Source organism: Tremella mesenterica (assembly GCF_000271645.1).
Source record: "Tremella mesenterica DSM 1558 unplaced genomic scaffold TREMEscaffold_1, whole genome shotgun sequence".
Taxonomy (NCBI): domain Eukaryota; kingdom Fungi; phylum Basidiomycota; class Tremellomycetes; order Tremellales; family Tremellaceae; genus Tremella; species Tremella mesenterica.
The window spans coordinates 5,581,611-5,606,406 of NW_006711225.1; the positions used below are offsets into that span (position 1 = coordinate 5,581,611).

Genomic DNA, 24,796 nt, shown 5'->3' on the forward strand with positions numbered 1-24,796 from the left:
TATCACACGAAAGAGAAAAGTCGCAATATAAACAGGGTATCATGATATCTGGTAATGTCTACTTCCTAAAGGGTATAAATTGCAGTCTTTCACCGCTTTTATACCGAGGCTTTCCTCCCAGCCCCTCGTTCTTTCCTACTCTACTCTACTCTCCCTATTCTCACTCCACATATTCCTACGCCACCCACCCAACAACTGTTTCACTCCTCAACTACGCCATTATACCTACTCACCATCTCATGACCACCCCACCTCACTCATCGATTCAGATGAACGGCTTATCCCACGACGCCATCACTCCAAATCCGACCCTTTGCTTCTGCTCCTCGTCGCTCGAGCAGGACTGTCCACAGCTCTCAACTCTCCGATCTTACGTCTCCTCGGTGTCGTAGTAGGTTTGTCCTCCGCTCCACTCGCATCAGAGTTCTGCGCACTGGCTTGGGTTTGAGAAGCGATACGTGCTGATTTCCTCGACGGAGTAGGTGGAGCTGAAGCGGTGGATTTTTTATGTTTCGCTGAATAGATTTTGTCCGTGAATGGACCTTCGAATTTCAGAGCGACGCTATAGACTGTCCAGATGAATCCAGCGAGAAGGATTCCGACGGGAGATTGGTATCTGATATCAGCGCCTGAATGTCGAAATGTTTCAGGTCAGCCAGCTCGGACAAGAGATTAGGGGACAATAGTTGAGAGCTTGGTGAGAAAGGGAAGGATGAAAGAAGAGAAGGCGGAGAAGGGTGAAAGCAGAGAAGAGGGGGAGAAGGAGACAACTCACAAAAAGGCACCTCCGAGGAAAGCAAGAGAAGAGCCGACATACATCGGATCAGAGAGGATATTGAATGGGAAATTGGTAACGCGGTGCGACATGAGTATACCGAAATAGTCGCCGAGGTAAGTTCCTATCTGTCAATTTCAGGTCATGTGAAGGATACAACTCTTCGGGGATAAAACAACAGCCACAGACTCAAAAGTGGGTTTATAGTCTTTCCAAAGAACTGGGAATCTGGAAAGCAAATATTGCAGATTCCTCACGAAATGGACTAGTAAGGAATGTAAGAAGAGGCTGAGATTGAGATGAAAAAGAATCTGAAAGTGAAATTTAGCTTGACTTACCTGTTATACCCAAAGCATAAATAGAAGTAATCACTAAAACCTGTCCGACGAGTAATAACGTCCATCCTGATATTTTGAAACCAAAATGAGCCAATACGGCCATTTGAGGCTGCTCCCGTAATGCTTTTTCAACGCTGAAGGTCAGTTTTGTTCTTTTCAATTTACGCCAATTTTGAACATTTCGCTATAGCATCCTCATCCAACACTGTTGGAGGAGGGGGTTGTGATTCCATTACCACTCACAGAGCATCACGTAAGATACCAAGTGAGAAAATGTTGAAAGCGAGTAAATAACAACCATTCTGAGCAGATCCAGATAATTTGGTCAATGTTTTATTATGATATTCTGATTATATCAGTTCTTTGTTCTATTCCCATCGTATCATCGTCACATCACACATCATCTTATCATCTTCTCACCTGGTCCCCCTCCCAATGCCTAGAAAGACTCGTCATTTAAGACACATTCAACCTCCAGAGAAACTTAGTCATTCAACCTCCAGAAGAACGAAGAAGAAGAAAGTTTATGATTAATATGAGACCAAGATCACAGACGTGTAGTAGTGGCATTGTTGGAATGACTAGTGTAGTAATCATCGAAAACAGTCCATATCATCGGTGTCAACCATTAAGATAGGGGGAAAAGATATAAACGTACCATTCCTAGCTACCAAATTCCAAAAAATAGGATTAAACAAAATCATCCCTCCCGCCAACCACAAACTCGGTTGTTTGAAATCTATCAATTCCAAACCTGTTTTATAATTCCCTCTAGGTTCGTTGAAATGATGTAGAGGGAACCAAGTTGGTAAATTGTCCGAAGCGAGGAATTTCGTTAATCCTTGAGGAGGTTTGAAACTCATCTTTGAATGACGTATCGTTGATCTTTGGGTAGATGAGAGATGTGTAGAGTTTGTTGTGGGATTGAATGAGGTAGAGAGAGAAAGGATGACTGGTTATGAAAGGAAATATGGAGTTGTATGAGTGGAAAGATGAGTTGTTGAGAGGAGGGAGAAAGGTGTAAAGGGGGGAAAAGATGTAGATGGGGTGGCTCGTTTTTGTGTTTGGGTTTTGATGATGGGTTGAATTGATTCAAAAGTGATATTCCTCTTCCTACGGGTCATTGAAGCTTAAGTCTTTGAAGAACCCGTACGAATACTCACAAGAGTCGTAAGTAGCAAGGGTAAGTGACTTATGCAAATGCATATGTATGCATGTAAAGAAGAAAGAAGAAAGGTGACTAGGTGCATAATGATGAATGTACTCGTACTAAAGTAGATCCCATGATGGGTATTTGATGCTGGATATATTGTTGTTGTTGATGACATTCCCTCCCACCATGCCCCCATACGACTCCTACTGCTTTGATTCCAATACCGTCGCATTAGTCCATTTCCCTCTCGATGACTTCCTTCCTCTTGTCCACTCCACAGTCGGCTTACTACCACTACCAGTGCCACCACCACCACCACCACCACCACCACCACCACCACCACTACTACTGTCACTATCAATACCATCCTCATCAGCCTCATCTCTTACCAGATACTGCATAAACTTCTCATACACTGGTTTCACCTTACCCTGACCTCTCATACCCTTAACTCCACTCTTTTTCTGATATCCTGGGAGATGTTCCAGACATTTTTCCAAAACCACCTCTGTTCTCTCTTTGTATCCCAAAGCTTTTTCTCGATCAGGAAAAGAAACTTCTCTCCTATAACTCAACCAGATATAAAGCACCAAAGTCTTGTGCAACGTTTCCATTCCTGGAAGATTATCGGAGATTATTTGTGATACCGACTTTGGTTTTTCCTGTGTCTGAGATTCTTCTGATTGTACTGTCGACTTTGTCTTCGCTTGTGAATGAGATCCCTCTGATTGTGATATGGACATTGACTTCTCTTGCGTTTCAGACCCCTCTGCTTGCGCTATCGATTTTGTCTTTTCCTGTGGTCGAGACTTCTCTGAACGAGGTTCTCGTGATGATGGAGGATTTATCAAATCATTTATGACTTTTTCCATCTTTCGAAGTTGTTCATAAAATCCAGAAGAATCAAACATGTTATCCAATGTCACATGTCCTACAGAAGCGTAAGTCGAAGCGAGGGAATGATAAACTCCCAAAGCACGAGGATCTCGACCGTTAACCGGAGCATAGGTGAGAAGATCCATTTCGGACAAAGTGAGACCAGAACGGAATTCTTCAACTACTTTTGCCAAAGGAAGTTTATGTTGCATGGAACCTAAAGTCATGTTGGGTGGAACGAGGACGAGGGAGTAGACGTGATCTAACAATTCACTGAATTTCGTTTCAGGAGGTAAAAGAGCAGCTAAAGCCGACATATTTTCGAAGGGTACATCTAAAGTCGCACGAGTGATGGGAGGGAGTGGTTGGTGAAGGAGAGAACGAAGAATGGGAAGATCTGATTCATGGAAAGTGGTCACGATACCTCCTTCGGACGGTTTTTCGTCTGGGGCGATACTCGGGAGGTCTAGTTGGGGGGTGGCATGAGGATCAGGGGTGGTGGTAGACATGCCGAAACGACCCGCTCGACCTGCGATTTGTTTGATTTGAGTCAGGGAAAGTGGGACGTCTTGTTTGCCATTGAATTTATGTAGGGATGAAAATATCATTCTTTTGATTTTACTATTTCCATCAGTGACATTACCCCTCAGAACATCCACCAAAGCTTGGAGATAACAAAAAAGAAGGGTCAGACTAGACTTACAGATTCAAACCCATTCCTACCGCATCAGAAGCCACTAATACTTCCGCTCGTCCATTCTCATCGTTGAAATCCCTCGCCTGCTCCGCTCTGGTCTCTGGAGGGAGAGCACCATATACCATTGCGCATTTCTTCTTAGCGAACGATTCCACTTCCCGTCTCACGTAGAAAATTCCCGATCTGGAAAATGTTACTACACAATCTCCTTTCCTCACCCCTTTATAAGAGCTTCCAAGACTTTTGTCGGCGACTGTTAATGGCGTGAGACGATCATAACGATGAACCGTGAGTTGATCCCCACCAAACGATGCAACCATCCTCTTCAAAAGCCCAACAGTGGTTTCATCTCCACATAAATGTATCTCATGCGCCCTCAGCTTCATGACCACGTTCGTCCATGCTGACCCTCTTTGAGGATCTCCCATCATTTGTATCTCATCCACCACCACCACGTCATATGGAGACCCTAGTGGACCGGAGATAGGGAGCATTTCGACTGTACAGCTGATTAAACCAGCGTCTGGATCGACTATCCTCCTCTCTTCTCCAGTGACCAAATTACATTCTCTACCTTTACCATTCATATCCCCAACCGTTCCAAGATTCAATCTTTCCCATACCTCATGTGCCAATAGTCTTAGAGGTCCAGCATAAGCTCCTGTCCCAGCCCTACTGAGAGCTTTGAGAGCACTGTATGTCTTTCCTGAATTTGTCGGTCCTATATGAAGATGGAAGTGTCTCGACATGGAACGTGCAGATATGTATTCACCACTGAAAGGTAAATGAGATATATCCGTAACATCCAATAAAGCTCGAATATGTTCTTTGAGTTGGTCCGGTAGAGGCTGGGTGGAAATGGAGGAAAGAAAATGTCGTAGGAGGGCAGCTTCGAGGGGGACCGCAAAATTGTCAGGAGCTATGGCCTTCAGTTGATCGACATGAAAACCTGCTTTTTTTAAAGCGACAGAGGCTTCTTCGTCGGACACGACCTCCGGAAGGAAGGAAGTGAGGGAGAGAAAGTAAGATTGGAAGGAAGAATCGGCTTGGAAATCTGAGAAACCATAAGATTGCAGTTGGGCTTGTAATCGTTGCGAGGTACGCCATGTTGGAATACGTGCGAGAATGAGTCGAACGATTTCTTGAAGTGATAGAAAGGGACGGGGAAGGAAATCAGAGACTGAGAGAGGTTTCTGGGTTTGAAGTTTATGACGGAATTCATTAGCGGATTTGTACTGCTCGATAATCTCTTTTTGCTTCAAGCGATACTCTCTTGCGCCTTTCCTCGAAAGAGTGGAGGACGACGAGAAGGAACGAGAGATGCCGATGGGGATTATAAGGGAAGGGTTCCGTCTGATGCATGACCGACAAGCTTTGCACAATGGCAGAAAGCTGTCTCTTGGGGACATTTGAGGTCGGTCAAGTGTTAGTTACAACATTTTCACCCACGTCCTGAAGAAGAAGGGATTGGGAAATTTCAAACGGGGGGACGGAATAAGTTTGGCAGTGAAGACGGAGATTGAACCCATGTCCGCCAGACAGCATCCACCTTCATCCTCGCCATCAACTCTCCCTCCCTCCCTATTGTCTCCTCACCGTCAGCATCATCGTCACCATCATCCACTGCAAGGGCACGATAGACTCGCTTCAGTCAGCCACATTCCCGATAAATTCACGATTCTTTCACAGAAAGCTGCTACTATTGTCTCGGGGTCTTGAGCTAAAACGGCGGAGAAGCCTGCCGACATCCACCCCCACACGGGCGTAATGGTCGGTGAGTATCGGACATTCCTCCAAGATCTCCAAAGACTCATTCTGACTCATCAGGATCAGCACAGCCCTTGGCGCCAGCCTTTACTCCGGTTCCGGTCCCTGTACCACCCCCTTCCAAGTCTGAGATTCAGAGGAAGCTCTCACAGAAGGCATCGGTCTCTCCAAGACTGGGTGAATCACCCAAGAAGCCAAAGGTACATCTTCCTCCTTCATTCACTGAGCAGGAAACTGATGTAGTAGAAACCCATCGCTACAGGACCTCCAAGTGCATATCACCCATCGACCATGTCAGGGAACGAATCCGATACATCCTCAGTGACATCGTCTGTCCCTCCCGCTATGACCTCCCCGAATCACCCAACCTCACCCATTTTGACACCTGCGACTGGGAGTGTGGGAGGTCTCAGTGCTATAGCAGAAAGGAAAGGTAGTCACGCTGGTAGTGCCGGTGGATTTGATGATGAGATGGAGTTGGAAGATGTTGAAGAGGGTGATGAAGAGGCGAGTGGTAGTGATGAAGAGGGGCAAGAGGGGCAAGGGGAGTTGAAAAGAGGACTGGAGGGTGAAAGGGTTATAAAGAGTGGTTTTTTGTATAAGAAACAAGAGAGAAGAAAAGTAAGTCTCATCAATATCTTCAGTCACTTCACGCGGCCAATCACTCGGGTGGATGATTGAGATGATACTGATGATCAGGCATGGAAGAAAAAGTGGTTTGTTCTCAGAACAGGAAAACTTGCATATTACAAAGATAATCGGGTAAGTCTCACTCACACGAACGAAAACCAATCAAGCTGAACTTGTAGGAATATTCTTTGAGTCGAGTGATCGATTTGGATAACGTACATACAGTCGCTCCTGTTCTGGTCAAGAAGCATCCATTCACATTCGGAATAGTCACATCCAAACGGACTTTCCTTGCCAAGGCCAATAGTCAAGATGAGATGGATGATTGGGTTCGATCTATCAACACTGTTCGTCGACGACTTAGTGAACAACGTGAAGATGAAAGAACTAGACGAGAACGTGGATCTTCAACCGCTACCGCTATGTCTGTCACTCACAGTGAACATCAACCACTTTCCACTCCAACTCTGAGTTCATCTCCTACTACTCATACTGGTGGATACTTTATCGCTCGTCAACCTAGTGCTTACTCGCCTCAACAAGTCCAAAGTGGTCAATCAATATCATTACATTCTGTACCTCCACCTTCACCCGAAGCTACACGTTCGATATCTTCTCAATTGGCAAGTTTATCCATTGGTCCTAGTCCTTCTATGAGCGGTACTCTCGGTTCTCCTCGTCGACCATCTGGAGGATTTACCGGTGTACAAGGGATATCCAGATCGGTTTCAGACACTCCTACTCGAGGAGAACCATCCGCGAGTTCATATTCTTCCACTACTGGACCTTTATCAGCTTCTCCACACAAAATGCAGATCCCAGCGGTTAGCTCAGATGAGGATGATGGAGAACCTTATTTTTCTGATCCACAAGCTGCTTTTCCAAGTCAACTTCAAAGGGCTCAATCTCAGAGTCCTCAACAAATTCTTAGCCCGCCAATGAGTCCGGTGGATCCGAATAAGATTATATTGAATTCGTATCTTATGAAACGGAGTAAAGGACGAGGTAGACGTATGTGGCGGAAAAGATGGTTTTACCTTACTTCGCAGGGTTTGACATATACGAAGTCTCACATGGTGTGTTGTTTTTCCCTTCTGCTTTCCTATCGCTCTCCAGTCCTGTCTCTCTCCATCCTCCTCTGGTACATCATACGATTCCCACTTACATCCCTGATCTATATCAAGAACGATGTAGGTTTTGTGAAATCTTACACTAGCAACTTAACGTTCGCCAAGGTCTCCTCACCATTTGTCATGATTCACAACAGTCGGAGGGCAGGGACTGAGATAAATCACAAAACAAATAGATTTTCGGATATGAAGCTGATTTATAAGGACCTCAAACCCCTTCGCTTTATCCCCCTCTCATCCGTCCTCGACGCACTGGAAACATCAACCACACCATCCGATACTGATACCGACACTGATTCTCCCATTCGACAAAATACCTTTCGACGTCAAGGAGAATCCATCCGACGATCAAGTAGAGATAAAGTGAAAGGAGAAGATGATCATATGTTTCGAATAATCACAGCTAAAAGAACTTTCGTACTTTGTGCTCCTGGAGAAGAAGATGAGATTAAATGGTTGGCTGCTTTTAGAGCTTTGTTAAATCGAGAAAGATCTTCTTTACCTTCTTCAGTTCCTCCAACTCAATCTCAACAATTCCATATTCATCATCATCAATCTCATGATCAACATCAAATTCATGATCAACAAACACAAACACAAACACAATATCAAAGTCCTAAACAAATACAAAATCAAATGATTGAAAGACAAGTACCTTTTATCATGGCTCAACCACCCACTCCTGCTGGTGTGGGAAGTATGGAAGAGACTATAAGTTCACCCACTACTCAAGGTCCACCAATCATGGATCATCAAGAGGGTAAGATTGGTGGAGAGGTGGATAGAGGTAGGGAAGAGAGAGTAGAGGGGATAGGGGGTGATACTGGAGTTACAGGACTTGGAATGGGACAATCATCTTTGGTGTTAGGTATGAGAGGGAGAAGTGCGACTTATACAGCTAAGAGTGCAGTAGCAGAAGTGGTCAGACGATTTCATCCCGAACATTCGAATGCACATGAAGGTCAGGTCTGAGTAAAAGGGAGTGAATTGTATTAATTTGGTTGATCTGGAAATGGGACGATGGGATGTAAACAGGATGAGGATGAGGATGAGAATCCTTTGGTGTAGTGTGAAGTTTGCATCGAGACATGAACATTGACCAGTCGTAGTGATTATGTGACTATAATAATGTTTCTCCCTGTTTCTCAACATTTTGAAACTTTTCTGCAATCTGGGACTGTTGCTCATTGTGCAATGTCTAATTCCAAAATCCTTCAAAATTGTCTTCTTATCTTCCGATCATCCTTTTGGCAAAGTGTAACACTTGCTATTTGACTGATGTGAAAGTTGAATGTGTCATTATGTGCATGTTGTCGATGACACGGGAGAACAAACGAGTATCACCCAAGGTAGGGTCAAGGATGTAATTCTGTCCAAATGATAGGTAAAATGACCACGCAAGCCGTCCAAAACTGTCCGTTAGCAAACACATCAAACAACACAAGAAAGTCTGCAAGTGGATGAGATGAGATAAGGAAAAGATGAGGAGAGGTAAAAGGGAACAAACCACTTGAAAACTTTTGAGGGTACGTGCGGGTAAATCAAGTATGACGTTTTTACGTCTTTTCTGATCTGGAGGACCATAGCGAAGTAAAATCCATATGGAATAAAAAGCGACGGAAAAGAAATGATAGAATAAGAGCATGGGACGGGGTGTTAGACTGGTATGTCAGCTTGGATATCACCTTTACATGGATGAATCTGCCAGCTGTTTGAGGAAAGAATCGACAACGTGGTGTGTCATCACGACGGTTTCCGAAAGAAATGATTCTAGAAGGAAAGGTCATTGTGTTTTTAAAAGTTGACGATGACGATTCGACGAGATGGACATGAGACGACGCATGAATGAGGGAAAAGAACAGTAAAAAGATTGATAGAGGAGGCAGAGAAGTATATGAATTTAAGTGCAGAGTGAATAAATGCGAGAAGTCACTCACGCAGAGAGAAGTCCGACTGGTCCAGCAACACATTCACCACCTAATTCGAAATATTTGAAACATCCTTCTCGTAGTATTGCCAAATCCTCTGGGAAATGATCAGCATATAGAAACATACCCACATGTGTATCTGTAAGACGCAACACCTTACGGCCGATGGAAAGCAAAGGGGGTGTGATGAATGATTTTCACCAGAAGGAAAAGGACAACACGTCTAATGTGGATTATGTGCTGAGATTCAAACGTACCATTCGCTCCTCCGAACAAATCATATAAAGCCACACTTAAGATATTCACCACAGCCGCTAAGTGTTTTCTTCTCCAAAACCATTTTCTCACCCTTTCACCAATCACAGCCCAATCTTCTAGTCCTTCCCTACCCTCAGGCAGCTCAGGACAAGGACGAAGATACTCGGTGAGTAAGACGGCATCGGCGAATGCTACGGTCATACCACCACCTGTGAGGGGATGACGCATATTCCATGCGTCTCCTATGAGGATAGCTCCTTGTAGGGAGGACGGGGATGAGGCTTGTTGAGCTGGGGGAAGGAAAGAATTGGGCATTGTACGGAGTCGTTGAGTATCCAAGGCGTCTCGTACGGCCGAGTGGAGTTCAAGAGGAAGATGTGGGAGGTAATTATCGATGATATGTTGCTGCTGTGTCAGCCTCTTTTCTATTTCTTGCTCGTCTCTATTTGCATGTCCCACTCCTTGTCTCTTCAAAAGTTTTGCTGTGCGATTCACAAAAGTTATGCGATCATACTTTGACAAGTCAGACATGTAGGAGTGGTGTCCAACACTGAAGATGGATATAAAGTGTTTAGATGTGAGATGAAAGGGGAAGTAGGCATTAAAAGGCAAAGAGTGAAAATTGACCCACTTTCAAACTTCCATCGGCCACACTTGGCAGTTTCCCAGCTACATCAACTAACATTCTAATTTCCCTCGCTTTCCAACCTATCTGATAAAGTAAAACCGGTCCACTCGGCGTTAAACATACCGTCCCATATTTATCAATAGGTAAAGACACATCTTTCAGGATTACCCCTACAAAATGACTTCTAAAGATTGGTGTGGGTAATTTGAGTCCTGGTAGATTTCTGAATTTCGAAAATAGTCCATCGGCGATGATGGTCAAAGGTGCGTAGATGTTTCTAACGACCGTTGTCGTTGCTGATTCTTTTGCTTTGTCCATATCTGTAGATTGGGTCAAATCGGTAGAAAGGGCAGGCTCGATGGATTTGAAAGCCGCTGTGACGCCAATGATACGGGAAGTATGTTCGCATGTGATAAGATCTCGGACTGTCGCTTCGATGACAGTGAGATTAGGAGCTGAATAACAAGCTTGTCGAAGGGAAGTGATAAGACGACCATGATGGAATGATCTACCTTCTTTGTGTCCTGAGAAAGATTCGACGTACCAAGTCTGACTTTGCTCATCGGATGTTTTGAGATCATTGGGGTGTTCATTGCGGTTGGGGTGTCCATTACCGTTGACGTGTCCATTGCCATGGGCACGGCCGTTACCGTTGACATGGCGGTCATCATTGATGAGTCCGTTACCATTGGCACGGCCATTAACGTTGGAATGAACATTATTGAGTTTTTCCTTCTCTACTACTTGATGTAAACCATTTGATTTCGTATCGTTCTGATGGGAAAGGGAATGAGAAATATACACTGTTTGAGAAGAAGTCCCATTGACATATTTCTCCAACATAGGATAAGGTATCTTTACCCTTCTTTCACCCAATACCACACAATAACCTTCTACGGGAGTAGCATCTATACCTTCCAAGCATCCTTGAAGACCTAGACGATGTAAAGCCGCAACACCTCCTGGTTGTAATAATTCACCGACTATACGATCAGGTTCGGAGAGATCTCTTTCGAGTAAAAGGATAGAACGACCGGTGCTTGCTAGACCATACGCTATGGCTGTACCTGCTATACCTGCTCCTACTACGATGATTTCCGGTTGAAGAGAAGGGAGCTGGGACGGACGGACGTCAGTGTGATAGAATGAAGGGTGAAGGAAAGAACTCACATCTTGTACTGTTGTCTTGGGACGGGATGGGCCTGCGTGAGAATCAAGAGGGATGGTCATGCTGCTGATGGGAAGTTGGCTGGACAAATTATAGATGAAGAGAGTGAATGGTTACAGTACTGAGCGTGAAAGAGGAGAAGACTATGACGATAATTAACAGTATGAACTTTTACATCGAACCATCGTCCCACCCGACCCGAAAATGTCATAGAGAGAAACACCCATGCTGGTCCCATCAGAATTGATTCCGCTCCTCCGGTTCATGCCGCTTTCTCACTAATTTATCACTCGGAAGGATAGCATGATTGATATGTAGATGTAACGTGAGCAACGAGCTTGTCACACAGTCTGGGCGAGTGGTAGTATGCAAAAGGCACCGAAGGCACTAATAACAACACAAGAGCTATCAGCCAGCACAACTTGCATATGTATGGACAAACAAAACCAAATTCGTCTCCCTCTCTCAGCGCCGATTCCCATGCTCCGATCCCAAACACAGACGACCGAGATCTCTTACAAACGGTCGTAGTAGTTTTCGTAACTGTTATACATCAGCGACCATCATGACGAACGCGCATTGTCTTCAACTCACGGGGGCACCTCGGGCTTGAGACCTTTCCTGGTACGGATTGAAATGGCGAGGGCGTTGGTCTTCGTTTCTTTGATTGTCGCGTCACCAGACAGAGTCGCCCAGTGGTCAAACACGGCCTGAGGGAAAGCCTGACCTGAAGTAGCGGCACGTAGGTCCGCGTTGAACCCGAAAGACTCGGCGATGGGCAAGTACGCTGTTTGTCAGACCATGACCCGCTAAAGAGAGCCAGTCCCGACTCACCTTTCATCGTGCACAAAGGGGTACCGGGACGTTGCTCTGAAGCGAACACGTGTCCTCGTCTGACGTTCAGGACCGACTACTAGTCAGCCAGTCACCTCGGGTTGTCAAGACGTGAGGTACTCACATAAACACCACCCTGAGCCGACTCTGGACAAGCGATCTCGACCAAGAACATGGGTTCTTGCAGTGTTGGTGTGGCCAAGAGCTGAGCAGCGTAACACACCCTCCGGGCGGTTGGAATGATCTGACCACCCCCACGGTGAATGGCATCGGCGTGCAGGGTACAGTCGAGGATGTTGAATCTGACACCACGCATGGGCTCTTCGGCCACACCACCCTCCTTAGTCGCCCACTGGAACGCAGCAACCACCGAATCCTTGATTTCATTCATGTACTGGACACCTTTCGAGCCGTCGAGGAAAATGTTACCCCCAGTCGTCTCGGGTCCGAAACACCAAATACGACGAGCATCGGAGACGTCCCAGCCATACGTGTCGGCGAGGTAACGTGCACGGATCTTGGGGTCGTCACGAGGGGCGACCCTGCCTGCTTCAATGTCCTTGGTAAGCTCCTCGTCCAAAGGTTCAGCCTTGACGAACAGTCGGTTATGCTTGTTCTGCGATTTCGAAAGCGCGATCATTGACGATTCGGCAGTGACAGTCTCGCGGTAACCGACGACAGGGTCAGACCTCCTGATAGGAATACCGGCATGCTCGAACTCTAAATCGTTTAAGCAGATCTCGAGGTGAAGCTCGCCTGCACCGGCTACGATGATCTCACCGGTGTCTGACATCATTGTTTTGACACACGGGTCGGACTTGGAAAGACGTTTTAAGCCTTCGACAAGCTTGGGTAGATCGGCGGCGTTCTTGCACTCGACGGCGACTTGCACGACAGGTGACACGGAGAACTTCATGACCTTCATATTGTGAGCTGTCTCAGACGTAGTAATGGTGCCGCTCTTGAGCAAGAACTGGTCAACACCGACAAGTCCAACAATGTTACCGGCAGGGCAATCCTCGATGGCCTCGACACTTCGACCCATCATGAGCACGGTACGCTGAATCGATTTGATGACAGAGTCCTCTTTCTTGCCCGGGACGAAGTTGGGACCCTGGATACGGCATTTAGGGCCGGCCCTGACGGTACCAGAGAAGACACGTCCGAAAGCGTAGAAACGTCCCTTGTCGGAAGTCGGCACCATCTTCGAGACGTAGACCATGAGAGGTCCTTTCGAGTCACAGTCACGGATCGCGATGGCTGACTCATCGTCCATGGGACCCTCGTACAGCGTCTCCACTCTGTATTTCTGTGCGGTGACGGGTGATGGCAAATTGATTACGATCATTTCCAACAATGCATCGCCAGCGGGAAGGAACTTTTTCATGACTGCTTTGAGAAGAGGTTTGCCCTCAAGCTCGCGCTCGTCTTGGGCGAGCTTGATCTCCAGCTTCTCGAGTAAAGTCGGAATTTCATCCTTTTTGAAGTTCATGATGCAGTCAAAGATACGAAAAATGGGGTCGAGGACGAATTGATTGAAAGCACGATCGCCGCCAGCATCGGCAGTTTTCGTCCACTTCTTGGTCTTGGGATTGAAGTAGTTGTCGCCCCAGAATTTATCCATCAACTTGTTCTTGTCCACACCAAATTTCTTGGCATAACGACCGGCAAAGTTTCGCAGGGAGAAGGCCCATCCGTGAAGACCGGAACCGAAGGCGACAGTACCCTGCTCTGGGTAACATTGGACGTCGCCGAGGGCGGGATCGTTGTATGTCGAGACAATCACGTTTACTGATTCGATTGTACGGCAGAAGGATTGATAAAGGTCTTCTTTGGAGACCTGCAATTCGAGCAGAGCGCGGTCGACTTTGTTGATGATGAGGACAGGTTTGACACGCTCCGTCAATGATTGACGCAGCACGGTTTCGGTCTGCACGCACACACCCTCGACACAGTCGACAACGACAAGAGCACTGGTGGTGAGCATGGCTTTGTAACATTGGAGGCACTCACCCGTCAGTGACTCGAAGGGCGGCAGTGACCTCGGATGAGAAGTCGACGTGACCCGGAGAGTCGATCAAGTTGATCAAGAACTCGTTGCCTGCACTTTAGATGTCGAACAGAAGAGTGAAGACTTGCAACGCACCTTCAGTCTTTTGCTTGATGTCCGCAACATCGTCTTTGGGCAGCGGGAAATACATGGAGATGGCAGTTGACTTGATGGTGATACCGCGATCGATCTCATCTTGACTGCGACATAAGCTGGTGGTTTCAAGAGGGGTTGATTACCAAAAACCCACCGTGTGTCCGTGAACCGCATGTCTCCGGCCTTGGAACCAGCAATGATACCGGCTTTGGATACCAAAGAGTCGGTCAAAGTGGACTTTCCGTGATCGACGTGGGCGATGACGGACATGTTCCGGATGTTGGTCGGGTGGTCCATGAGGGCCCTGGGCGATTAGTGGGTGTCCGTTGATAGATGGAAACTGTACTCACCGGATCTCGTCGACGGTAAAACTGATCAGGTCAGCTCATGCTCGGTGTGACTGAGGACAAAGGGGATCCGTGCTTCGCAAACGTTATCGCTGGAGTGTTGCATTATGCTTCTCCGAGACGGCGTGGAATGTCCAGCATGGAGAAAGAGGGTCAGTTAGGACATGGAAATGAATCGCTAGGAGACTTTATCCCCTGACAAGGAGAAGAAAACTCACTTGACCTACGATTGATTAGCAATCTCGCCGCCGTTGATGAAAATACGCTTACCATTTTCTAGACCTGTTATCTAGCTTTTAGTTGAGATAAGTCAAAAGGTATGATTTTAAGGAGAGATTGAAACTCTACCAGAGGCTGGTGATGGAATGGGTAGAGAGGAAGATAGAGATTTTGGGGGGGAGAAAAGTAAGAAGTTCAGCCTCGGGTGTCGAAATCGCTCAGTGGAGTTGTGGAGGAACAAAAATGCTCATCGGGGATATGCGGCGATTTGGAGGCAATTGTAACGAGGCACTCCTCGCTACGTTGGGACGCTACTCCGGCGACTCTCCTCGGCGCGCGGCACGTGCAACATGCGGCGACTGAGCAGTTGGCTGAGACCTTTGTAGCTCGCTCTTCAGAGATGATCTCTTGACGATAAAGACCATTATGGCACAGCTAGGTCCAGAAAGACTGATAGAAGATCTCCTACCAGGATGATGGTGTAGACAAGAGGGTGTTCGGTTTTTCTCACGTGCTCGCTGAATTCGCTTAGTCGGTTAAAGCACGGGTCTCATACTCTTTATGTGTGACCGAGGATTCTTGGGCCATCCCGGGCCCCCGGTTCGATTCCGGGATTCGGCACGTTTTTGGAAAGACTTGATGTGTTCGATCTCGCCTCTGCGTAGTCCCCCTTCCGACCTTTGTCCTCTCGCCGCACTCGTTAACACTCCCGGGGTATTGTGAGCTTTTGACAGTCCCAATCTACTCTCGCAATGGTCGAGACAGTGACTTTGGGCCGCGCCAAGCGGTCTACTGCCGGTAATCTCATGAGGGCATTGCTCGACAAAGCCCACGAAGAAGATGATGCCCTCCTTGCCGAGTTGGACGATGACGAGGAATTCACTCCTCCCCAAGAGGCTCGGGATGTCTTTCTGGAAGATTTCGCGGATACTGACGAGGAAATCGAGATGGATGAAGAGGAGACTGAACGTCAATTACAGAGGGAAGAGCGGAGGAAGGTGAGTCTGTACTTTTCCACTTCCTGTCGCTTCACAAGTAGACAGGTCAAGTGGCTGATGGACAGGCGAAAGGGAAGAATAAAGCCTATAATCCTCTGGCCTCCAACGCAAAACCGAAACAGATCCGCTTTTCAGATCCAGATTCTGAAGATGTAGCAGACACTTCCTTTCCTAAATCCTCTGATGAAATGAAACAAGGGCTGGTGTTGAACAATGGGGAATCTGTGATAGATCCTTCCACTATGGCCCCATCTACTCTCGTCCTCGCTCTTCGGAAACAACGACGTGAAGAGAAACGTATGAATCGATCTGAAGCTCGTCGTTCAACTATGAGAGCATCAACATTACGTACTGAAAAGGAAATTCTTCAAAAGGAACAAGAAGATCAACAAAAGGTACATCGAAAAGGAAGGAAAGCTTTACATGAAGGTGGTGAAGTTAGAGGATTAAGACCTATGACACAATCGGAATTGATTACTGCTGCTTTAGAAGAAGAGGAAAGGAATAAAGAAGCTTTGAGAGATTGGTTAAAGCGGGAAGAAGAGAAAAGGGAGTTGAGACGTGTGGGAAGGAAACGAGTTAGAGGACCTAGATGGACTTGGGTCAGTAGGACGGTAGGGAAAATGGTACAAGTTGTTGGGGACGGTGAAATGAGACCTGTTCATGAGGATACTCCGATGGAGGATACCCAGGGCTCGATGAATGCGGGCCAAGTCATTGGAAATACCGAGGAGAAAATGGTTCGAGGAGAAAATGAAGCCGGTCCCTCTGAGATTCCCGGTGAAAATGGAGTAAGACATATGTTGGATGGAGGATCTGGTGAGGCAGAGATGGGATCACGGTATATGAGAAATTATATTATTCTTTCTCAAATACCTGGAGGATTACCAGCTGAGCTCAAGGTGATATTGGGAGATCATGTGGAATGGGATCAAGTTAAAATCATCCCTTCGCGTAATAGGCCTATCAGTGAGTTGCTTTTTGACTCATCTCCCTCATTTCCATTCCCTCTGGCATGGATTTTGCATTAAAAATATGTGAACAGTAAGTATTTCAAGCTGATGATAGATCGTCGACTTCCAATCTGCCCATTCACTGGTCAAACGGCAAAGTATAAACACCCATCTACCGGTATACCGTACGCCAACGTTTCTGCATATAAAGAAATTGAAGCTTTGTTAGCTCATCGTTATATTTGGGACACTGCTGCTGGATGTTGGATGGGAGGAGAAGAGGATGTATTTGCAGAAGGAGTGGAAGATGTGGAAGGTTGGAAAGAGGCCTTACATGGTGGATGGATAGCCGGACGAAAGTTACCAGAACGTACTGCAGTGGGAGAAGAAGTACCAGAGGAAAGGGGAGAAGTTCTGGGAGAAGGAATACATGAAAGTGGGCAAGTTGACAACGTGTCGAAAGGGAAGAAGAGGAGGGCGTCGACCATGGAAACTAGCGAGGTTTTGGCAGGGACGGAAAACGCCTCGAAGGTTACTGTCAAAAGAGCTAAGAGCAAGGGAAAGAAGTGATGCCAATATAGTTGCATGTTTGATACATCTCCAATGTTCTAACATGCCATTGTCCATACCATCTTGTAAGCAATGTGATCCCTATATGCATATAGCACAGCCCAAATACATCAAAGACCCCAGAAAAGATGGAATGTTGTCGTCAAGAGCAGCCCAAGACTCCTAGTACCTCATTCGCCTACCGAGGTCAGCCAACGTGTGCATATAATCACATGAAGAGACTCACCCATATTTATATCCTTGTCGTGACCAGGAAAGCACTCCATCACAACTTCAGTGCCTTCTCGAGCATTTTCTGAGTTTTCTCCTGTGTACTTTTTTGAAGTTCCCTCATTTCCTTCAACACGTCCTTGATCTGTTCATTTCTTTCCCTTTCCTTATCCCTCTCCGATTCGGTGGTGATCTTCTTCTTTATCCTCCAGGTTCCCTTGGCTATTCTCGTCTGCTCCATTTCTACAAGCTCTTCCTCCAGAGCTTTGATACGTTGTAGCTGCAATTCGGCTCGTCTCTTCTCCAACTGAGCCAACTGTTCGTCTAATTCTGCCTGACGTAGTTTGTTCTGTAAAGTTTCGACTGGGATCTCGGGTTTCATCTCCGGTACAGTCAAGACTTCAAGCTCTTGAGTAGTAATCGTAGAGTCACCTGTTACCTCACATTGCTCCTTGTTCGCATCTTGCTCTGTCTCCTGTTTCACATCTTCTTCTGGCTTAGCAGGTGAATCAAAGTCTTGTTCCATATTCGTGTCGAGTTCGATTTCCCGTGGCGATTCAATTATCGTGAAGCTGTCACAAATGTCGATCTCTGGTAGGAGATAAAATGACACTGACGGAGAACGTGGGAAAGTCTCTTTGATTGACTCTGTGTCCATAAGGACCGCTTGTTCCTCTCCGTCATCAAGTTCAGACGCAACCTCCAGTGTTACGTCCGATGATGATTCCATTTCGCTCTTCATGATGCCTTCCTCCCTCCTGACCCCAAACGTATCTGCACTCCCCGGACGTAAATCTCGACTGCTGCTTACGCGTCGAGGGATATCCGCACTTCCCAAAGGGCTAGGACTGTCGCTGGGCAATGGTGCTAACATGAACGGAGTAATTGGTGCGGATCGCACACAGGTAGGAGTTTCCTGCTCGGTCTTCTTTTTGGTAGATTCAGGAGTACGATTAATGGTCGATTCAGCTGCTAACGAGCTTCCTCTCGTGTTCAGGTCGATAGGGGCGAGTAACCTCGGCTTTATCGGTCTTGGTGTTCGTAGAGACATGGGTTTGTTCATCACTTTTGTTTCCGCAGACGGAGTGAATTGTTTTGGGACAGGCACGTTATCATACAGATCTTTCGAGATGAGATGCCAGTGTTGTATGGCCCAACCGAGAGCATGTCGGGAAGCCATCAAGGTAGGAGCAGTGTATTTCTCTTCGTCACTAATGAAACCTTCCTCGGGTGTAGGGCATGGGTTGAGAATAACTATGTTCCGATCGCGAGGAGCAAACAATGATGGACCATACGTGTAGCAAAGAGTCTCCAAGTCGACGAGATTTTCGGGTACTTCGAGAACTTCATTGAAAAAGGACAAGAAGTAGACGAGAAGAGAAAATTGTAAGGGTGGTAAAACCCTGAATATGAGTCTGGCTGCTGCCAATCGAGTTGGATCCACTTGATCTTCATCAATGGGCAACGTTTCCAGAAAATCATTGCGAACGGGGGGACCACAACAGTACTTGTTGAACGCACCAAATAGAGTCTCGTCTAGAATCGGTGTAGGGAGGGAGAAAATCCAATGTCGTAAGACTCCAACAAGGTCACCAGTCCCTTCTTGCTCGACAGCCCAGGTCTTGCCATAATCGGGTCCGGCGTTGTAGGTATTTATTATATCCCCCACAAATGCCCATGCACCGCCGAACAACAAATTTGGAGTAGCCAATCGCTTGTGTTGAAGCTCTTCGATGATTTTCACCACAACTACCGGCAGTTCGTATCTCTGATCACCAATCAGGACTAAAAGTCGGGCCGTGAGAGGAATTTGATGAAAGGTAACCGAGAAGGCAGGTGGACGAGACTTGTCAGGGACGGCTTTTGTTTTCTTCGACTTGACGAACCTGTCTTTTACTTCCAACGCCCGATTCCAAGCGCTCATGCCCGGATGTCCTGATTCCGACGATTTACCCGCTGTCTTCCTTGAGGACTTGCCCGGAGGCTTGTTTCTTCGCTCCGATGTCGGCTTGATGGCGACGGGAATCGCTGTTGGACGCAGAGTTGGGATCGGTGGTCCACGTCTTATTCGTGGTCCATATAGAGAACTCTTGGCGCCGGACGAGCTAGAAAGCAATGACACGCAGTGGTGTTTATCAGGTTCCGCTTGATTGAGAAGTCCACTTGCGTAAGTGATTTTTACTTTTGCCAAGAGCATTTCAATGTCGATTATGGCTTCCACAGCGGCAAAAGTGATGCCGAGTACTTGGGCCAATTGCCGAAGGGTCCGAACTCGAGCATGATTGTATGGGGGCACACCTATTTGAGAAGGTCCCTGCAGCTGTTGGTCCGGCCTAAGTAAGGGACCTCGGGATGTAGAGGAGGGAGCCGCGTGTGTTGAGATCGGCAAAGAGGGTAGGAGTTGTTGACGTTCTGAAGATGTTGATGAGTTGGACGGTCGAGATTGAGGAGAGCAAGATCCAAGGAGAGGGCGAGTGAACGGTGGAGAAGGCTTAGTGGGTGGTCGAGATGGCGGAATGACACGTCGAGTAGCGGACTTGCCCGGCCCAGTTTTGGGCGAAGGTGTTGCAGTCCCCGCCCGACGACGATCGTGCTGGGAAGAGGGAGAATGTTTCGCTGTCTGTTCCGAGCCTAAAATCGGAGTAGACACTTGCCTGTTCTTGAATGTGGGGATACCAGTAGGGCGTCCTAAGCCGTAGAGGTCTTCTGCAGGTTGTGTGAGGCCTCTGATCACAGTTGCTGGCAGTTTGCGACCCACGCTACGTATGCCAGCTTGCTCGTCGGAAGGTGAGAGGGGTTTGCTCCTGTTTCCTGTGGAGTGGCTGACATGCCCCGGCCTGGTGTGATTGGATGATCGACCACACACGTGAGAAGGGGGACCTGTGGGGGTATAAGGCGATTGAGACGACGAATCAAGAACAGAATTGTATTCATTCTTGCCCTCGTCTGTGTCCTGACAGGATTTGTGATTCGGCCCGGGCACCGGGCCCAGGCTCGGTGAAACACTGGGAGTGGGAAATGGAATAGTCACTGGAACGAGAGTCGAAGTGGGAGATGATCTCGTTTTTGGACTGGGATCATCAGAGTTGGAGGTACATGGACTTGGGGACATAACATCGATCGGGTCTCCGCGATAAACAAAGGGATTTGTCGCTCGGAAGATGGATGTAGGTGAGGTCGGACTTCGCGAATAGTGATCGTCTTGTGAAGACGGATGATTGGGTGACTGGCCTGTTGTTTGAGATTCGAGGTGGTCCTCCTGCGATTCTTGTAACATCTGGGATCTGTGAAGGATGGAAGGGGATTGGCTAGGTCGGATGATGGCCGGACGGACCGCAGTCGAAGACGGTGGTGTTTCAAAATGGATCGGTGATATGGGACGCGGTGAGCCTTGGGGCCGTGGGATACGCGATTCGAGGAGTCCACCCATGGTGCGCTGACGATGGCTTGTGGTGTGATCGAGCGGTTGAGTACGCCAAGTAACAAGTTCGCTGGCCTGAGTCAGTGATCAGTGGGAAAAGGGAGGACCGTGTCAATGCCGTCAAATAACGATGGACGGGTGGATCAACAACAAGCAATCAGCGTACATGACGACAAGATCGGTCACCCATGCCGAAAGCGGTGAATTATCAGAGAAACTCTACGCTACCGTCAGCTACCCAACAGGTAACAAACATACGGTTGAGGAGGAGGTGATGCATATATCCGACTTGTGGTTATGCATCTGCTTCTTCGCCAATGACAGCGAAGCTGAGGGGGGTGAACGGCTGCCCTTTAGTTCTACACAGCATAACCTAGCGAAAGAGGACTTACGTAGCCTCCGGCCATGTAGTGCTTGCCATTGGCTTCTACCCAATGCAGGCGCAGAGCGTGGAGAAATGCAGACAGTCCCTGTGGTAATCAGCTCACGCTCATGTATGGGAGCTCCAAACATAGCATGAGAAACAGAGTGCCTCGAGCAAACAGATGTCCACTCACCTCCATGGTGATGAGAATGGCAATAGTCATGAAGAACCACATTGCAAACATGCAGAAAACAAAGATGGTCGCCACCACACCAGAGCCTTCGTACAGGAAAGCACTTTCCAGTGTCATCTCGTAAAGCACTTCCGACAGTTGTGCGTGAGCCAGAGACAAAGCCCAGAGTCGAAGGTAGGAAGCGCTAATGGTCAGCGCCAAAAGAGACTTATTGCCATGAAAGACTCACGTATTGGAGATACATCCGAGGCAGAATTCGATGGTATGAATGACCTGGTGGACAATGATGTCACCCATGTCAAACGGCTAGGGCGGTCAGTCTGCTTTTCAGAAGGCGATCTAAGAAGACTGACATGATCTTCTTCCATAGGTTCAGCAACTGGCTGACCTGCGCCCTCCTCTTCTTCCTCCAGATCATCATTGCCATGACCATGCCCATTGCCGTGATCAACCCCACCAATACCTCTATATCCCTGTTCTTTGATCGCGTTGTGTTCTTTCCACAGTTTATACGGCTTCAGGGCCAGCATCCATGGGACGCACACGAGAGCCACGAGTAGCAAGACGGCCTGTACGAAACCTTGACCCGCATACAGCTGAGTGGAAGGTTCAATTGAGCCTGGTGACAGGAACATATAAATGAGCATGTTGAGTAGTCCGGGAGGCGGTGTGGAGGACTGCGACCAGTCGACCGACCATTTGTAGATGACACATACGACCAAGTAGCCGAAGATGGAGTGCATAAATAATATTTGCGGGATAAACTCGGCGTAAATGTTGAGGGGTTTGCGGAAGTGAATGTGGTTTGGAACTTGAAGGCAGATGGCAAAGGTCATCTGTATCGTGAGCATTTCTAAAGAGCAGCTCGTGTGGGGTATTGCACAGCACACGGGGACTTGAGGACTAGAGACCACTCACATGTATCACACCTAGTATGATTGACATCTTCATTTTGTACGAGTTTGTGAAGATGAGCGAGTTGTCGCTACCGTTCCACACAGGATCAAGTCCGAAAGGGTAGACGTGGCCGGTGGAAATGGCGCTGACTTGACCAGTAGAGTTTGTGGGCCACTCCCAGCCAGAAGAGAAGATGGAGAGAGATTTAGAGAATATGTCATTGTACATGAACCCGGTGAAGGTGGAAAAGGCCCCCATGAGAAGGATGATGTAACGACCGCTGCATCCATCAGCTGCGTGTACGATGGAATCAAGCACAGGCGGCTTACAAAAAGAAGGTCTCTAGGTTCTCGTCTATCTTTCCTTCTATCTGCCTCTCAAACAGCACCATCGCCAAGCCGCCCAAAAACATGATAAAACCATGACCAATGTCGCCGAACATCACGGCGAAGAGGAATGGGAATGTGATCACAGCAAACAAACCAGGGTTAACCTCTTGATACGTTGCGATACCGTACGCATCGATGATGGTTTGGAATCCAACAGTAAACTTGGTCGTCCTGTGAAACGTCGGGGGTGTCTGGTGGGTTCGCAGTTCACTAAGAATGGCTGGGACTGAGGTCCCTGCGGTCTCCATTGCTCTCCTCAGGCCTAATTGAACTATGGTCAAATCTCGGGTAGGGCACCAGCCTTCAGCAACGAGAGTCTTTCGGCCTTGGTCGTACGAAAGAAGATTGAGCGTCTTGTAGATCTCTTCCTCACGCCTGACAGCGTCCTTCCAGCTCTCCAATCCTTCTGCGATTTTCGATAATTCGACGCGACGAGTTTGGCCCATATTGTAAAGTACGGCTTCAACGTCTTCAAGTCGAGCAGCGACGTCACGAAGGGCATCTGCTCTTTTGTCTTGAGATGAGTCAATGGTGTAAAGTGCTCCACCCATAGACTCTGCCACTTTACGAATCTTGGCGAGTAACTCGGGTCCGTGGGCAAAGATGATAAAAACGTCTTTGTGGGTCTCCTTACCGGAAGTGGGATCGATGAAAGGCTCTTCAATCTCTGCATGGTCAGTCGTAGTGAGCGTTCTGAGCACCTCAGGACTGACCGGAGTAATTCATATACAGGTTGCCTCTCAAGACGCGCCATAGGATGCGCTCAAAAGTTGGCATTCGTGTCCGCTCGATTGTGCCCGAGACGAACTCCAAATCAAAGCTGGACAGGCCACCTTCGGGTGGCAAAGTGCCATACTCTGCAGCATGCTCGAGCAGGGGAGCGGTTCCATCGCCATCATCAAAACTCGTACGTATCTCGGTGTGTCGATGCTCGGCCTGGTCGTCAGCTGAGTCATTGACAACAGTTCACTACAGCTAACCTCATTGAAAAAGCCAGCAGTCTCACGCAAGACCCATCGTTTTTCTTCTAGTTCTGACTTGCGCTTTCCCAGCTCTTCCCAGCTCTTGTTCATGTCCACAAGCCGACGTTCATGTTCTCGTAGCTTGTCCTCGAGCTCGTCGAAAGCATTTTGAGCTCGTGGGCCGACAGTTGTGAATGGCGGAATAGCAGAAAGAGGAGGTATACCCAGAGGAGGGGCCAGGGACTTGATTTGGGATTGGAAGAGCCGTAGACGTCTTGAACTCTCGGCGAGACGACGCAAGCGTGGGGTGAAAGGACGCTGGAAAGCAGTGACGGTGGGGTTGAGCTGCGAGTCAGCCAAGTGTAGCAAGCAGGTCACTTGGATGAACCCACATCCTTGAATTGGAAGTTGCCCATCTCTGCGAGTTCCGAGATGGTGTCATGAGCTACTTCCGAGGGGATGTACAGCTGCACAAGCGACATCTCCTCAGAGCCTCGACCTGTCAGCTGCGTCTGGCGTGGTCGGTGATCACTCACGGAAAAGCGATGGATAATTTGACGACATGATGGGACACTCTGTCTCTCTGGACTGAGAGCAGAGTATGTCAGACACCTTGTGAGGTAAAGATACGGGTGGTCACTACTACTCGTCACGATAGAGTGAGTATGTATCGAGTACACCACCAGGAGAAGGGGACGAACCGGCGTTATAGTCGGCGTTAGGAGACAGCTGGAATGTGGCAACATCTTCCCTCCTTCCTTGCTCCCTTCCTTCCCTCCTTCCCGTTTAGGCTCGCTTGCTCTTGCGTAAATGGTCATGGTTTGTATAGAATTGTAATGTCTTGCCACATATAGCATCATCAACCTTCATCGTTCGACCTATAATCTCTTGTTTCTCCTCCCCCTTCCTCATCTTGAAACGCTCAGTCATTCTCTACCCGGACCC

At 47.7% G+C, this 24,796-nt stretch overlaps 7 protein-coding genes across 7 annotated transcripts; 2 read left to right on the plus strand and 5 right to left on the minus strand.

Moving 5' to 3' along the window:
* Position 1: 1 nt before the first annotated feature.
* Positions 2-2,131, minus strand: TREMEDRAFT_37398 (uncharacterized protein). Its single transcript, XM_007000836.1, has 5 exons — positions 1,772-2,131; positions 1,357-1,459; positions 1,114-1,247; positions 776-899; positions 2-616 (listed from the first exon to the last, which is right to left on the minus strand). Exons 1-5 carry the CDS (start codon positions 1,974-1,976, stop codon positions 295-297), a joined length of 888 nt encoding a protein of 295 aa, XP_007000898.1. The 5' UTR covers positions 1,977-2,131; the 3' UTR covers positions 2-294.
* Positions 2,132-2,670: 539 nt separating this feature from the next.
* Positions 2,671-5,026, minus strand: TREMEDRAFT_12580 (uncharacterized protein; the record flags this gene model as incomplete). Its single annotated transcript, XM_007000338.1, has 3 exons — positions 2,671-2,942; positions 3,087-3,763; positions 3,846-5,026. Coding segments are annotated over 3 exons (2,130 nt in total), but the record flags the coding sequence as incomplete, so codon positions are not given.
* A 580-nt stretch (positions 5,027-5,606) lies between these two features.
* Positions 5,607-8,338, plus strand: TREMEDRAFT_59759 (uncharacterized protein; the record flags this gene model as incomplete). The annotated part of the gene is made up of 6 exons (XM_007001744.1): positions 5,607-5,613; positions 5,667-5,806; positions 5,853-6,227; positions 6,306-6,368; positions 6,416-7,312; positions 7,571-8,338. The coding sequence occupies 6 exons, from the start codon at positions 5,607-5,609 to the stop codon at positions 8,336-8,338; spliced, it is 2,250 nt and encodes a 749-aa protein (XP_007001806.1).
* A 92-nt stretch (positions 8,339-8,430) lies between these two features.
* TREMEDRAFT_42427 (uncharacterized protein) lies at positions 8,431-11,476 on the minus strand. The gene is made up of 7 exons (XM_007000968.1): positions 11,351-11,476; positions 10,985-11,296; positions 10,184-10,738; positions 9,552-9,957; positions 9,304-9,391; positions 8,874-9,027; positions 8,431-8,778 (listed from the first exon to the last, which is right to left on the minus strand). The coding sequence occupies exons 1-7, from the start codon at positions 11,408-11,410 to the stop codon at positions 8,722-8,724; spliced, it is 1,632 nt and encodes a 543-aa protein (XP_007001030.1). The 5' UTR covers positions 11,411-11,476; the 3' UTR covers positions 8,431-8,721.
* Positions 11,477-11,753: 277 nt separating this feature from the next.
* On the minus strand, positions 11,754-15,121 carry TREMEDRAFT_56240 (uncharacterized protein). The gene is given in 10 exon segments (XM_007001036.1): positions 11,754-11,891; positions 11,943-12,135; positions 12,183-12,258; positions 12,307-14,155; positions 14,196-14,283; positions 14,329-14,432; positions 14,483-14,632; positions 14,679-14,700; positions 14,931-14,932; positions 14,944-15,121. 10 exon segments carry the CDS (start codon positions 14,946-14,948, stop codon positions 11,864-11,866), a joined length of 2,517 nt encoding a protein of 838 aa, XP_007001098.1. The 5' UTR covers positions 14,949-15,121; the 3' UTR covers positions 11,754-11,863.
* A 525-nt stretch (positions 15,122-15,646) lies between these two features.
* Positions 15,647-17,415, plus strand: TREMEDRAFT_59761 (uncharacterized protein; the record flags this gene model as incomplete). Its single annotated transcript, XM_007001745.1, has 3 exons — positions 15,647-15,892; positions 15,958-16,861; positions 16,961-17,415. 3 exons carry the CDS (start codon positions 15,647-15,649, stop codon positions 17,413-17,415), a joined length of 1,605 nt encoding a protein of 534 aa, XP_007001807.1.
* A 3,893-nt stretch (positions 17,416-21,308) lies between these two features.
* Positions 21,309-24,491, minus strand: TREMEDRAFT_42435 (uncharacterized protein). The gene is made up of 11 exons (XM_007000969.1): positions 24,388-24,491; positions 24,244-24,344; positions 23,870-24,196; positions 23,603-23,825; positions 22,830-23,556; positions 22,522-22,780; positions 21,957-22,439; positions 21,833-21,909; positions 21,604-21,787; positions 21,439-21,516; positions 21,309-21,392 (listed from the first exon to the last, which is right to left on the minus strand). Exons 1-11 carry the CDS (start codon positions 24,413-24,415, stop codon positions 21,342-21,344), a joined length of 2,538 nt encoding a protein of 845 aa, XP_007001031.1. The 5' UTR covers positions 24,416-24,491; the 3' UTR covers positions 21,309-21,341.
* Positions 24,492-24,796: the final 305 nt, after the last annotated feature.